The sequence below is a fragment of the Hippoglossus stenolepis genome, chromosome 2 (genome assembly GCF_022539355.2).
Source record: "Hippoglossus stenolepis isolate QCI-W04-F060 chromosome 2, HSTE1.2, whole genome shotgun sequence".
Lineage (NCBI taxonomy): Eukaryota > Metazoa > Chordata > Actinopteri > Pleuronectiformes > Pleuronectidae > Hippoglossus > Hippoglossus stenolepis.
The window spans coordinates 24,568,124-24,582,328 of NC_061484.1; the positions used below are offsets into that span (position 1 = coordinate 24,568,124).

The 14,205-nt window shown below is 42.6% G+C and overlaps 1 protein-coding gene across 1 annotated transcript in view; it reads right to left on the bottom strand.

Annotated features, from left to right (window-relative positions):
* Positions 1-14,205, bottom strand: part of myo15ab (myosin XVAb) — a 42,885-nt gene that overhangs the window by 2,710 nt on the left and 25,970 nt on the right. The window contains exons 43-69 of the mRNA XM_047343759.1: positions 12,652-12,760; positions 12,329-12,397; positions 12,165-12,229; positions 11,672-12,085; positions 10,779-10,860; positions 10,541-10,636; positions 10,377-10,437; positions 9,997-10,090; positions 9,796-9,913; positions 8,850-8,965; positions 8,700-8,759; positions 7,634-7,709; positions 7,402-7,517; positions 7,172-7,290; positions 6,451-6,592; positions 6,020-6,131; positions 5,837-5,911; positions 4,205-4,410; positions 3,969-4,087; positions 2,727-2,796; positions 2,527-2,599; positions 2,356-2,429; positions 2,167-2,249; positions 1,927-2,057; positions 1,741-1,835; positions 856-933; positions 666-762 (exon numbers count right to left, since the gene is read on the bottom strand). Of these exons, the coding sequence (XP_047199715.1) occupies positions 666-762; positions 856-933; positions 1,741-1,835; positions 1,927-2,057; positions 2,167-2,249; positions 2,356-2,429; positions 2,527-2,599; positions 2,727-2,796; positions 3,969-4,087; positions 4,205-4,410; positions 5,837-5,911; positions 6,020-6,131; positions 6,451-6,592; positions 7,172-7,290; positions 7,402-7,517; positions 7,634-7,709; positions 8,700-8,759; positions 8,850-8,965; positions 9,796-9,913; positions 9,997-10,090; positions 10,377-10,437; positions 10,541-10,636; positions 10,779-10,860; positions 11,672-12,085; positions 12,165-12,229; positions 12,329-12,397; positions 12,652-12,760 (2,950 nt within the window). The remainder of the gene's footprint in view (positions 1-665; positions 763-855; positions 934-1,740; positions 1,836-1,926; positions 2,058-2,166; positions 2,250-2,355; positions 2,430-2,526; positions 2,600-2,726; positions 2,797-3,968; positions 4,088-4,204; positions 4,411-5,836; positions 5,912-6,019; positions 6,132-6,450; positions 6,593-7,171; positions 7,291-7,401; positions 7,518-7,633; positions 7,710-8,699; positions 8,760-8,849; positions 8,966-9,795; positions 9,914-9,996; positions 10,091-10,376; positions 10,438-10,540; positions 10,637-10,778; positions 10,861-11,671; positions 12,086-12,164; positions 12,230-12,328; positions 12,398-12,651; positions 12,761-14,205) is intronic.

Below are 14,205 nucleotides of genomic sequence, written 5' to 3' on the forward strand. Positions count from 1 at the left end.
AGTCCAGAGCTCCGGATCAGTATCCGACCTCCACCAGCAGAATACAAACTACAGAGACACGACATAAAACTTGAAAAGTCATGTAAATATTTGCAGAGCCGCATGCTGTGTGACACGCTGTGTTTCTGAATAGCATAGAGGCATGAGCAGCTGTCAGCTGTTATCATGTGGAGATAGTTAATGTTAAAACAGGAAAAATAAACAGCAGAATGCAAAGTGTGCTGTTGGAGTGCTTCAAGGGGAGAAATCAATCGCTGGAGCTTTCAACATGGAAAACTTGATAAAGCAGAAGAAACAGAAGTGAACAATGTATTAATTCACTCATGGGATTTAATTGACTCATTAGGCAACATTTTGTAAGATGGATACATGAGAGGAAATTGTGTTTCTGATTGTTATAGACAGAGACGTCAGTGTTGTGTCGTATCTGTATCGGAAATGAGACGCTGATATTGAGCACGCTCGTGTTATTTTTCCACGGCAGCCATATCAGCACTCGATTGACTTTTCTCCCGCAGCTGGAAAACCAAAGAGCAGCCTGATATGTGATCTGTGATTGGTTCCGCTCCACTGACAATGAAGAGGAGATTAAGTCTGTGCACTAATACAACGTTTGATATGTGTGCGTGTGACCGAGAGGGAGAAGCAGACGTCTGCGAGCAAACCTCTGTTGGTGACTAAAAATATGGCATATTCCTCCATGGCCTCCAGCCTGTGTAAACCCATCTCATAGCACAGCTCCTCAATCACCTCCAGGGCAACCTGAAAAAAATACAACAGCATCAAACACGCACGTCTGTGAGAACCCGGCTCCTTATAGATGGCTGTGCTGGCGAACAGAAGCTGAACACCTACAGAGCAGGTTTTGATTTTCACATGGCGTTCGATTCCTCCAGGAAACAGAACGAGCTGGCGCTTTGAACTTCGACCCGCCTGAGGAGGTACAAGCACACAGTCATTCAATATAGATAGGGTTCACACAACTGGACATGTTGTACTGTGGCTGAAACCTACATCCAGAAATAACAAAGTATAAATATATAGGTTCAACTTTGAGAAAAAACATACAAATAATCAATTTATAGAATATGATGCCTTGTGGTTTAAACTACACCAAATATGTGGTAGTAGATGATTCAAGGAAAAGGATGATGATATTCTTTAGCTTCCTTATTGTCAAAAGAACAAAATGAACATCTTCCCTCTTTAATTATGTTTTGACTTCCACACACTGTGCTTCTCAGCCCCCAGCCCTCTGTTCCCTAAATAAATCATTTTGTCTTTTCCTAAAACAGCCAAGCACTTCGTTTATTGTTTGGGGAACTTATTACTCAAAAAGGAGTTGATAGTGATTTTGTTTGCAGACTATTTTCATGCTACAGTGGCCGTCTTCATCATTATGGAAGAACATGTCACCAGAATATTCACAGCAACGTTGAGGATAATATCTATCAGCATTTGGATACACAGGAAATTCATTGTTGGTCCTAAATAGATTTAATGTAAAGAGAACATCATCAAATTCATCCTTCAAAATTTGCTCCAGTTTTTTAAATCATCTCGATGCTGCTTACATTAATATTAGTAATATTAAAACATGAAATAAAATTAGCTGCCAATACTTCTACTCTTTTACTGAATGAGAGCAGACATGTTATGTGTATTTGAGTAGATTTACACTCTAAATACTAGTTCTGAATACTTCTAGGACCTGAATACTTCTTCCACCAGTGCACTGACCATCATAGCTTTCAGCTCCATGCTGTTGGGCGAAACAATGCGGCCGCCATATTGGAAAGTCTTCTTCAGGTTCTGCTCGCATGCTTTAGCTATACCTGTCATATTAAAAGAAAATGTTACATTCCAGATGCTTGGGCAGCAGATTTTCACATGTTAATCACGTGTGTGTGTGTCTGTGTGTTTCACCCTGATACTGAGCCCCAGCGCTGCGAGAGGCCTGCTGCAGGTATTTCAGGAGGAACGGCTTGAGGACTTCAGAGCAGCGATGGAAAGCAGTCAGGATGTACAGCAGCCTCCAGCCTCGCTGGCAACTATCACTGCTCGGAACAGGAGAGCACAGACACACAAAGCATCACAGTGAAGAAAGAGACTCGTGGCGTGCGTTTGGTTTGTGATGTGGAACGTGCGGTGGTTTAGCAGACTCACGGTTTGGAGCTGGTGTTGCCATTAACCTGTTTGAGGAGCTGGCAGTAAGCCTCATCCCGCATCAAGGTGAACTCTCCTATGAGCTGAGGACACACACACACACACACACACACACACACACACACACACACATAAGCAAACTGTCGAAGAGAAAATGGTCGTCTACCACATAATTCTGCGTGTGCTCACCTTGAGGAACGTGCTGACCGCCTCGTGCTCCGTCAGTCCCCTTGATGGCGAATCACCCATGAACCGCATGGCCACTACACAAAATACACAATCAGACACACACAGAGCATTTTATATCAGAAGAGGACGTCTTAAGAGCAAAGTAACTGTAACATGAGGAGAAGAACTTACACATGAAGAGATCAGCGGCCACTCTGTTCATGGCTGCATCAGTGAACTCTATCAGAGACTCGGTCAGAGGGGTCTGAAGAGGAACAAATCACGAGAGAAGTGTTATAAGGACGAGCTAATCGACCCCGAAACCACACAGAGACTGGAGAAGAGAGCTGGTGTGTTAAGATTCTGTACGTTACAGAAAGAAGAGGAGGCACCTTAGAGAACTTGATCATTTCACTGGGCTCCCTGGAGTCTCTGTTCTTGCTTTTGGCTTTCAGGGAATCTCTGAAGAGAGGATCAGTGACAAAGTGAAGACTTGAGATCAAAACAGGAAAGAGAGCTGAGATTATTCACTTCAATAAAAATAGTAAATGCATATTAAAAAAATACAACATTACATGAAGAAAAAGTCCTGATTTTTTATTCCATGAAAGTGCAGAAGCAATTACATTAAACTGACTGTGATGCACTCACTATTCATTTAGAAATGAGATGGAGTTGATTTCAACCACTTTTGAAATGGGTAATTTAATCTAAACTGTCGCAGTGCATCATATTTTATAAAATAATATGTTTTGAATCCACAGGTGTTTTCTATGTGTGGTCAGACTATTGTTTGAGTGACAGCTCCACTCTCCTGGTAATTCTGCAGCCCCTGCAGGAGAGTACGGCTTGTTGACCTGTTATCAATATGATCACTGTTATTAGCTGGAGGCAGCTGCCCCTGTCTCTATATTTATATATGTGTGTGTGTGTGTGTGTGTGTGTGTGTGTGTGTGTGTGTGTGTGTGTGTGTGTGTGTGTGTGTGTGTGTGTGTGTGTGTGGGAATGGGTATAACTTGGGAAAGTTTCTCCGGATGATACATTTTTATAGCCAATAGGTCAAAGGTCAAAGTCAAGGTCAACAGAGACAATGTAAAACCCTATATTGATTGGAAATTGATTCTCCATTACATGATGTCATAGATAAGTGACGTCATGAACAAGTTATAATTCAGTCATTTCCCCAGGTATTGGAATGATTTAATCCTGACATCACTAAAAAGTCACATAGTGTCCTCATATTGTAAACATAATGTCACGATGACATCATTATTAAATAGCATTATTACAATATGAAAAATATAGCATTGTCTGATTAGGTACATACAGCATGAAGTATTATACTTTTCATAAATTTCCATCACAGTTTTACCCGATTTCGACCTGACTATGTCTAATCAGCCACAGTAATTAAAAACAACTATGAGGGTGTGTAGAGGCTGGTTAAAGTAAATGTAGTGAAATATTTATCTTACAGTAGGAGTATAAAGTAAAAAAATCATACTTCTGAACAGAAGTCGAGTAAATGTACTTCAATAATTTCTACCAGTAGATATAAACAACGAGATGATGTGTGTGTGTGAGTTTTCCATGTGTTTGTATACATGAGTACATTATTTCTCTTTTTGTCTCACCCCTTCCCGCTGGGTCCCCGTCTGAAGTATTTCCTGGCAAACTCCAAGATGTCATATTTACTGTCCTGCAGGCTCCTCTCATCCAGATCTCCATCAGGGAATCCATCGAGGGAAACTTTCTGAAGGGCAAAGATTGACAGTGAAAAACCACCTGACAGACGGCTGCATGTGTGTGTGTGTGTGTGTGTGTGTGTGTGTGTGTGTGTGTGTGTGAGTGTGTGTGTGTGCATGTGTACCTCAATCGTCTGATCTATCTCATGTGCAGCCATGGTGGATGCCACGGCAACAGCAACGGCTGACGACACAGCAAACTGTCCCGCTCCCCCGCGAGGATCTGCCTTACGGTCCAGTGGCAGTGACAGGAAGTCAGGAGCGGCAACGGGATGGACGCACTCGGCCGGAAATGCACCTGAGCGGCCGAACACGGCGCCAAACTTCCAACCTGAGAGAGAGATTACAAAATGCAGTTACATAAACACACACACACACACCTGGCTGCTGTGTCCCTTGACCGTCCCCCCCCACCACCACCACCACTATAAACCCTGATCACTATCAGCCATTTCTTTTAGAGGAGGTCAACCTTTCATTTAAAGTCAGATCATTATCTCCACACTTTTCTTTCTCATTAACAATGAAGAGCAGCTCGGGCTCCGGGACCAGTCTGAGCCAGAGAGAAAACCAACAGAGCCCAACAAGAACTTTGTTTCTGTCCAAAACCAATACGAGTCCTATGTTTTCCCCGATTACAGGCCCATGCAATAAAATAATTAAGTAGAGAGCCCAGCCAACATCACCAAGTCCGTCCAAAACCCAAATATCATATCAAAAGTTTTGTCCGAACCCCGGTATCCACAAGACTTACCTCTTCTCCACAGCTATGACTCATAACTGGACAACCTGAGTCTCTTGTGCTATGTAAGGTTTGTTTATAGGAATTCTGTTGTCCAGGTGCAAAAAATCAAATAAATAAAAAACGTGACAATAAATTACAAATGTGAGTGTAGGTGCACTTTCATTGGAATCAGTCTCATCCACTATCTGTTTGACGTGACTTCTCCTCACCTGTGATACTTTCTCATCTCATGTGTCCTCAAGAAATGACACGAATCAATATTTTTCAAATTGCTTCGCCATCGTCCATCTGGAAAATTATTTTTTCTGATACGATATTGTATTCTAGGAGCGCCGCGGGCAATGTTAACATCACCGCACCGATTTCTCCTTGACATAAAAAAAATACTATCATACCTCCAGGGCGCACAGACACGGGCCAGGTTAGTAAATCTCTCAAAGCTGCCAGTTTGAACTGTCACCTTGTTTATTCTTGAACGATGCAAACACCTGGTTGCAAACATCTGGATGATCGATGGGATTCTAAAGCGATACAAATTTGAATCTTAAAATAGCAGCTTCAAAAGGAATCTGATGTTACATAGGGAGAATCGAGCCCTTTTCATTGCCACTTCTCACCCCTGAACATCTCTTCTTGCTCTATGTATCTTCGGTGTGAAACTGACTGAGAGTGGCCCAGCTGGCTGGAGAGTGATGCTCAACCGTAGATCCGTTAAAAAGTCTTAGAAGTCATTAGAAACCTGTGTTTATCTCCAGTAATCAGCAGGAAACCATTAAAACATGAAGAATTGTTTGAAGTGGCAGCTCCTCTGGTTCAGGAAGCCCGGGATCGTTCAGTTGTGTTCTGAATATTGACGGCCTTTGTTTTTTCTCTACATGAAAACCACTTAATTGGTCGGGACACAGATCCCAACAGAATTAATCACCACATGTAGCTGTAGAGGGCGCTGTTGCTCAATGAAAGTTGCATTGTGTTGCTTTAACCCGGGAATAATAAATCAGTAATAACTCACCAAAGTCTTGAGTGTCTCTCTTCAGCTCCTCCAAAAACACCACCTTCTTCCTCACCACACAGCCGTAGCTATAACCTGGAGGAGACACACGAGGCGAAAACACACACACACACACACACTCGGATCAGAGACTCACAACACACATACCATGACATGATTTCCACGACATGTGCACTGTGTCACCTTTCTCCAGCCCGTCCATGACCTGCAGCCTGATGACGTCTCCTTTGTGGAAACTGAGCATCGAGCGGTCGTCCGTCACAAAGTTACGTTCAGCGATCACGTAGTCTGAGTCCTGAGGGGAAGGAACACACAGATAAATGCAACCACACTGTTACATGAGCTTGTATTTGATCATATTCGGACTAAATTGTTTGTCGCTTTTGCATTTTCGCACTTTCCCCCCAAAATCTGCTGATTCCCTGTATCACAAAAAACTCTTTCTGACATCTTCCAGAAAAAGAGCGTTGAGGGGATTTAGCAATTTTCCCCCCAAATTGGACTAAATTACAGCCGTGTCAGGTTGAATGAAAAGTGATGAGTGTGTTTATGTGTGGGTGTCAGCAAATTAATAGAATTCCGTCTGCACTCTTTAAGCTAAGAGCGGCTCTTACCCGTTTGATCTCGCAGATGAAGGTGTCTATGAGGTGTTTGACTTGCAGTGCTTTGGCTGAGAACAGGATCAGCTTCTCATTGGTCAGGTTGAACTCCAGCATGTTCTCTGACGGGATGGTTACAAACAAGATGTCTGCGTAGCTGAAAAAAGCACAGCGTGACTTAATATGTGACGTTTTTCAACACGTTTTCCGGGGATCTAGTGAATTTAAATGTGTTTTTAAAAAGGGGAATGTTGGGCTTTAGCAGAGGTTCTAGTTTAAAATCCATTACAACCTATTTCTTTCCTCTTTCTTCCACCTTATGTCAGTCTAACGTGTCACTTTACTGTGAAAGTGATAGAGCTGGCCATAACGTGATCATGTAGAAATGGTGATTCTATTTATTGACTGGTGACATTTTGGGTTATTTCTTTCTTTTAATCCAAAGGGTGAAAACATTTTTTGTCCTTACAACTTTGGTTACGACGACAGCTGAGGATAATTTGTCCTTAAAACATCTTCAAAAAAGTGCCAACAGGCTTTAAATCACATTTATCTTCACTTCTAATCCTGAATTGAGCGACAGGCCTCGCTGAACACACGTCAGGGAAAATTGAAAACTCACCGGATCGGTCACTATCTGATTTTTCACAAACCAATAAAACAAATCTACCTGGACATTGAAACAAAATAAATGAAATGTTCTGACATATTTGAAACATAAGAAAGCAGCACATACGTGTACGGTCGCAGGACTCTGAAGTAGTCTGGGGCGGCAGCGCTGCTTTTTACGGTCTTCAACAGCTTAATTCCGTTGTGTGACACTGATAACACCTGCACACCTGTTCCTACACTACCCTGCACACACACACACACACACACACACATAAAGTAAATATACAGAGGTTTAATAAAAATGAAAGTAACACATGCAGTAATAATTTCCCTCTGAGGATTTACCGCACTCACCGAGGCAGGGAAGAGTCGGGAGAAGTAAATTTCCCAGGTTTCCCTCGCTGCCGTCACAACTGTTTTCTTCACGTGCTCCTCCACCGGATCCATATTCTGCTCCACCCCGTGTTTAGCTGTCAGTCACACAAACACACACACACGTTAACTCACGGTTGTCGAGGAGATCTGTTTGGATTCGAGTTTTTGCGGTCCAAATAAAACATGTCTCCAGGAAGAACAGACAGACTACCGAAAAGAGCTTTCATTTTCTGCCTTTCATCACGAGTGATGCGAACGCACGCCTCTGACAGAGTGTCATTCACGATCTGTGGGAGCCAGAAGAGAGGAGAAGGAATGTTAGAAATAATTTAGTTTGAACTCTTTATGATATTTCTGTTGTCGGGAAAAATATGGAGCACAATTGGTAGAAAAAAGGTCAGTGCTTTAAGAAACATTTTAAAGGGGAACTTTGGTATTTTTTAAGCCTGGGCCCTTTGTTTATAAATGTGGGTGTGTAAATTAATGGTACTTGTAAAAACTTTTGGAATTGGTCCACCGGCTGCCACGACACGGCGGCAGTTTAACCTCACGGGGCAACTGCCACAGTCCATTAAATGTGCACTTAAAGGGCTTTTCTTCACCAAAATTGTTATTCTGGGTCTTTGTGAAGAGTCTGGCAGCACACGTCTCATTTAACGAGAAGTCTCACACTCGAGTCGCGTGACACTTGGGTTGTTGTAGAAAGATGGAGGTGGAGCCGTGCGTGAGAGAGAGAGAGTTGGAGAGAGAGAGAGAGAGTTTGGAGTTTTTTACCAAGAGAAACTGTTATAGCTGAATCTTTTTCTAATGTGCACAATGTCGATGAAGCATTTGACTTCAGTGGCTGTCGCTACTTGTTTGAGCCAAAGTCGACGGACGAGTAGCTCCTACAAATTGAAAGATTGAAGAGAAATGAGGAGAGAGAGAGAGAAACAGAGGACGGGCAATTAGCTGCTGCACTGATATGAAGCTCTGGAAACTTGTGTAATGTTGCCAGACTCTTAGCAAAGACCCAGTTTTATTATTTTTACTGGCGAAAAAATGTGTGTTATAGTTGCCCCATTAGATTGCATTGTAGCCACTGCTGCTGTGTCGCGGCTGCCGGTGGAGTTGATCTACTGAACCTATTCCAAAAGTTTTTGAAGGTTCCACAAACATAGGGCCCCGGCTGTAAATGACATGAAATCCACTTCAAATAAAAACATATAACGCTGATATTAAACACATCTGTTGATGTCGTATCCATCCGGCTTTAACTCAACCACCTCTGAAGTTACCTGTTTGAAAATGAGGTCGAGCACCGCTGGATTGTTGAAGCTGTCTTTGGGATAGAAAACCTGTCAAAAAAAAAAAAAACAGGCACAATAAAACACAAACATTTTGTCAGTGGATCGTGATGTTTTTTGTGTATCTCTGTATGTACACACCTCCTTCCTGAGGTACAGTCTCCAGGGAACGTTGGTGTAGGTGTAGTGCTCTTCGTTGGTGCTCTGATGAAGTTGTGTCTGGATGCTTTCTGTCTCGACTGGGAGCTCTCGAGAAACTGCATCAAACACATCAGATTACACTTTAGCTTCAGTCTTACTCAACACGTTAAATGCTCACACGGTGTCTCGCTCTCAGTTTGATGGCTTCTCCCCGATGCTCAAGTTTAAAGGAGGTTGTGGAGGCACAGCAGGAAGATAATGTGTGAGGTGGAGGGGACAGATGTTGTTGAAGTTTGCCAACAAACGCTGTAGCTGTCACACAGCTCATAGAAATTAATAGAGCTCGACTGATATTCATATTTGGGGGCGGATATATACATATATATATAAAAAAATTGGCAATGATTTTTAAGATGTTCTTATCAAACCCTTATGAAAAGGAAACGTAAGTGAGGCTTGAAATTGTACAGTTTAACCACAAAATGTTATATAAATAACTTAAAATTAAGTAAACTCAAATACAACCAAATCTATAGAACTTTAAAATAATATAGAAAATTAAGTTACATCAATGCACATCTTTTTATTCTGTAAATAAATCACCACATATTAGAAAACATTAATGCAGATACTAATATGTCTGTGAAAGGTTTGTGTTGGCTGATTTTATCTGCGGCATAATGACTTGACAATATATATATATATATGCTGTGGGGCGAAGAAAAAGAAGCAGCATAAATGTAAGGTTTGAAACAATTTAAAAAAGGCTTCTCATGAGGAAAGGAAGGAATTCAACAAGATCTCTCGGGCTTTCGGCTGCACACGTCTGTTCTTGTGAAAGCTCCACAGGACACGTTGACGCTGCAGTGTTCTGACACGGAGGCGATGGAGCCAGGTTCGTCTTGGTATAATGTGAAGTGAGCCTTGTGTGGCGGTGTGTGGTTACCTGGAGGAGGTTTGGGGAGAGGACGGTCAGGTGCTCTCGTCTTCATACTCTTGCTGGGTTTTAATCCCACCTCTTTGACTGCAGGTGTGGAGGGTGAGGGGGCAGCTGTGCGTTTGGGCTGGACACACACAAAAGCATTTCCTTGCAGCACAACCATCACTATTATTACCATCAGAATTCAGGTGTTTTGTGTGTTTTTACCAGGGGAGCAGGAGGGTTGTCCATCTGGGGTTTGAGAATCTGTAAAGCTTCATCGTGAGCGGTCTGCTTCTTCTTGAACTTCCCCTCTGGTCTCCTGAACACATGCACTCAGTGTCAACTCTGCAAATTACAAATCTTGCATGATGTAATTGTAACGTATCGTGTAATCTGCGCCGTGTTTCTTGTGTAAACACAATCGTTCTGGTGCTGTGTGCTCACTGCGAGCCACAACATCGCAATCAGTGTCTGTTGGTGGTTTGCCTCAGTCGGGGATTTCCAGTGTGTGCAGTGATTCTGTGACTGGAGATAACATCGTGCTGCTGTGCTGCAAAAAAATCCACCATGCAAACTCCTCAGTGTGTGTTTGAGTGCGATCTCACCTCTTGCCTGGGGGCAGCTGATCTGTCGGTGGAGGCGGTGAGTTGTATCTTTTGATGATATCTTTAAAGTATAATGCATAAGGTGAGCAACAAACAGATAACACTTTCCAAATTACTATTACTAATGTGTTATAAATAAATAACATCATAAACTACATGGCTACCTTGGATGTCTTGGCTGGGGACAAATTGATCTTTGGTCCCAGCTGAGTGCTTCACCACCTCTCCAGCAGGGGGCGGAGGATTCGTCACCACTGGGGCTGAAACACAGACATGAGAAGAACAGGGAGTAAGACGTTAAAGCTTTCTTGTGTTCAGCTCTCTTTGATAAGATGTTTTATTTAAAAAGGGACGTTGGGTTTATTGCTTTCTCACGCTCTCGTGTTTCACTCTGTTTCTTACCAAACTTCCTGGCCGGCTGGTCCTTATTTATGGGGATGCCTGGAGCTTTCCTCCGAGAAGCGCTGTCCTTACCTGACTGTGCCTAAAAAAAAAAAACACACACAGAGTGGTTTTGCCATATTTTGCAATCCTGAGATTTTATTTAGTCACTTGTAATTGGAGGAAAGTCAATGTCAGAGCAAAGACAAGTGGAGAACACACTCGGCACATTTCGTTTGTTACAGATATGAGAGCTGAGCTAGTGATAATCTGCAGTTCTGCTTGATTCTTTTTTATTTTGCTGTGGTCTTTTGAATTTTTCTATGGAGGTAAACTGGGCTAATTGTCCCGTTGCACCAAGCTGCATACGAATGTTCAGGTTTTTCAGAACTGAAATCATAAAAATTGTGTTTAAACTAAAATTTACCTGCATCACCATCTCCCAAAAAAATCTACTTTAAGCTTCACATGACTGAAAACTATCGAATTAAAATACTGAATTATTTCTGTGCATAAAAATAATTGCTTCAAAAATTATCTCCAAACATTCAGACGGTGACGAACCTGCAAAACTGAAACGAAAGACAAGTTGCATCACATTCAGAAAAAAAAAGAAATAATTGGCCATAGACATTATCATATTTCTCATCTTCCATTGATGCATTTTTCTGTAGGTGTTGCTCTGTTTTGTTCGACCAGTAGAAGCTTATCATCCTACAACTTCACAGCTCCTCTTTTTATTTCAAATAAACCTTTTATCATTTCCACAAAAAATAATATTTTTAAGCGGCGACTGTTGCCGGGAGTTCAACAGCAACAACCACCGTAACATCTTTGACAAACTCAGCAGTGCTGAATCATTATTGCTCTTTGTCACTGCGGACTGTTATCTCACATGTCTCAGAGTCACTGACCTGAGCGGCCGGGTTAGCTTTGGGCTTTGCTGGCTCATTCTGGTGAGTGTTAGTGGAGCTTAGCTGGGGTTTGGGGTTGGCGGCCCGAGGCTGAGGCCGAGCTCGGGGCTGCGTCTGGGGCTCAGCGGGAGGCCGAGCTCGGGGCTGTGAGGGAGCTTGTTCCCGTTGAGCTGGGAGAGGGTAGGGGCTTGGCGGGATTTGTGTGGCAGCGTAGGGAGTCGGAGTGAAGTTGGCGTAAGGGCTGGGTGGGATGTTCGCGTACGGACTCGGAGGTATGACAGCATAGGGGCTCGGGGCGTATGGGCTGGTAGGGTGGTGAGGCAGAGGACTCGAGGGAGGGCTCGTGATCGGGGACATGGGAGGGCTTGACACTGGGCTGACCAGGGCCATGGCCTGCATGGTCATCTGCTGAGCCTGAGAGACAAGAAATCGCAGCGTTAAAATCCAAAACACGAGACAGGTAAACAGACACAGATCCTCACAGAGGGTGTACCATGATGATGGCCTGCTGGTTCACGATTGCCTGCTGCTGCCGGGCCAAAACATCCTGCTGTGCATCTGGAGGAGAGGGGAGCAGATACACGGTGAACAGGACAGGAGGGAAATTATGTTCCAGCTTTTCCTTTCCTCATATTTCTTTCCATATTTGATACGAACCAGGTGTCACAGGTGCCACGGCTGCAACACGAGGCGACATCACACCTCCCACAGGAAGGACTCTCACAGCTGTGGACACGCAAACAAACACATACAGATTTTTAAGTGTGTTTGCTTTACTGCACTTTGTTATGATTTGTGTAGCTAGTGAGTTACTTCCTGTGTGTGTGTGTGTGTCTCTGGCTTTGTCCAAAATGATTCCGTATTTACTGCAAAGCTCATTATATTCGATACCAAATGACGTTTAATTTACTTTAGTCACTACAGTGTTAATTACAAAGTGTTGATGACTGAGTGAGAGACGGTTGTCTCTTGTGTCTGACCTCCAGGTGGAGGCGGGGGGCCCGTGGACTGCCCCTGCTGTTGCCACCCCCCTCCAACTCCTCCGGCCCCCTTCATCCTGCTGGAGAGTCCTGCAGCCGACTCGACTTCCTGTAAAATATCAAGCCTCAATTACCTTTCTTTGTCACAGTGGTTTGAAATAACATCTTCGAAATCATTGCATTTTTTAAAGTGTTTACTCCTTAATAAAATATTTAAATGTGTTTTGAATAAACTGAACAGATGTTTAAAAACTTTTTCTACTGTGACTCCATTAAATATTTGATACGAAAGATATTGGCACAGTATTTATTTAATCAGCGCATTTGTGTTATGCACTTTCTGGCAAAGAGATACAAAAAGTGATTAATATTCTTGTGACGGGAGCTTTGAGTGTCAGATCAGTGACAACCTTCCTCTTGAATGTGCAGCCGTTCCATCAGAAATCAGCCACTGACCCACAAATCCACAGGACCATGTGCTTGTAGGCCATGTCTCATTAAATAGTAAGCCCTTCATTTGCCAGAGTGTCAGTTCCCTCGTAAGCAGATATGCGCGTTGCCTGGGTCGGAAATCACCGTGGCGATCTAGTCGCTGTGACAGTTACGGTAACTGGGTAACGTAATAAGTTGCTGGGCGGGAGAGGTCTGTAGAACACACCCGATACATGCTAATTCCTGTCAGTCACATCCGATAGCACGGCTAACGTTCACCGCGCTGCCGTCGCGGCTGAAGACTGATAGAGCCGACATGGCCGGGATTCAGCGAAACCACTGACCTGACTAAGAACGCATGGAATGAACTCAACCACAATCATCTGCTACGACTGCAACTCTAATGTTTATAACAGTGGAGAAGTGTAATGTTTAAAGTCGCTGTCATCTTTATTTCTCCTCCAAATACTAAATTAATTTATGAGCTTTTTGTTTATTTTACTTTTACTGTTAATTTCATTGATTTGTTGTCTCGTAAAGCACTTTGTGACCATGTGTTAAAAAGTGCTATATAAATAAAGTATATCCATATTATTATTATCATTATATTATGATTAATGATTGTGGTGGAGATAATTAATCCTATACGAGCTGACGTGGGTGTTTTACTGCTGCCCTAACAAAACAGTAGACACTGATCTTATTAATATTAAATCATAAAAGCTCACAGCAAACACTACATCTCTACAAATCTGCCACATATACAATGAGGACGTATTGAAGAGAAACTGTCATATATCTTAAAGTGCATTCAGAAAGGCCTTCACTTATTTGTATATTTCCTGTGTTACAGCCAAAATTTAAAGAACTGTATTTGTCTCTCATTAATAAACACTCAAAATTCTGTAATGAAAAAGTGAAAACAGTATTTTAAGAAATGTTTGAGAAGGAAAAGGGGTGAAAACTGATATATCACATTGATGTAAGTATTCAGATACTTTGCTATGACCCTTGAAGTTGAGCTCAGGTGACCACACATGGGGATGATCCTTCTTCATCTTCACACAGTATGTAAATATAAGGCTTCTTGCTCATTAACACAGCTGCCAGCATGTAAATAAG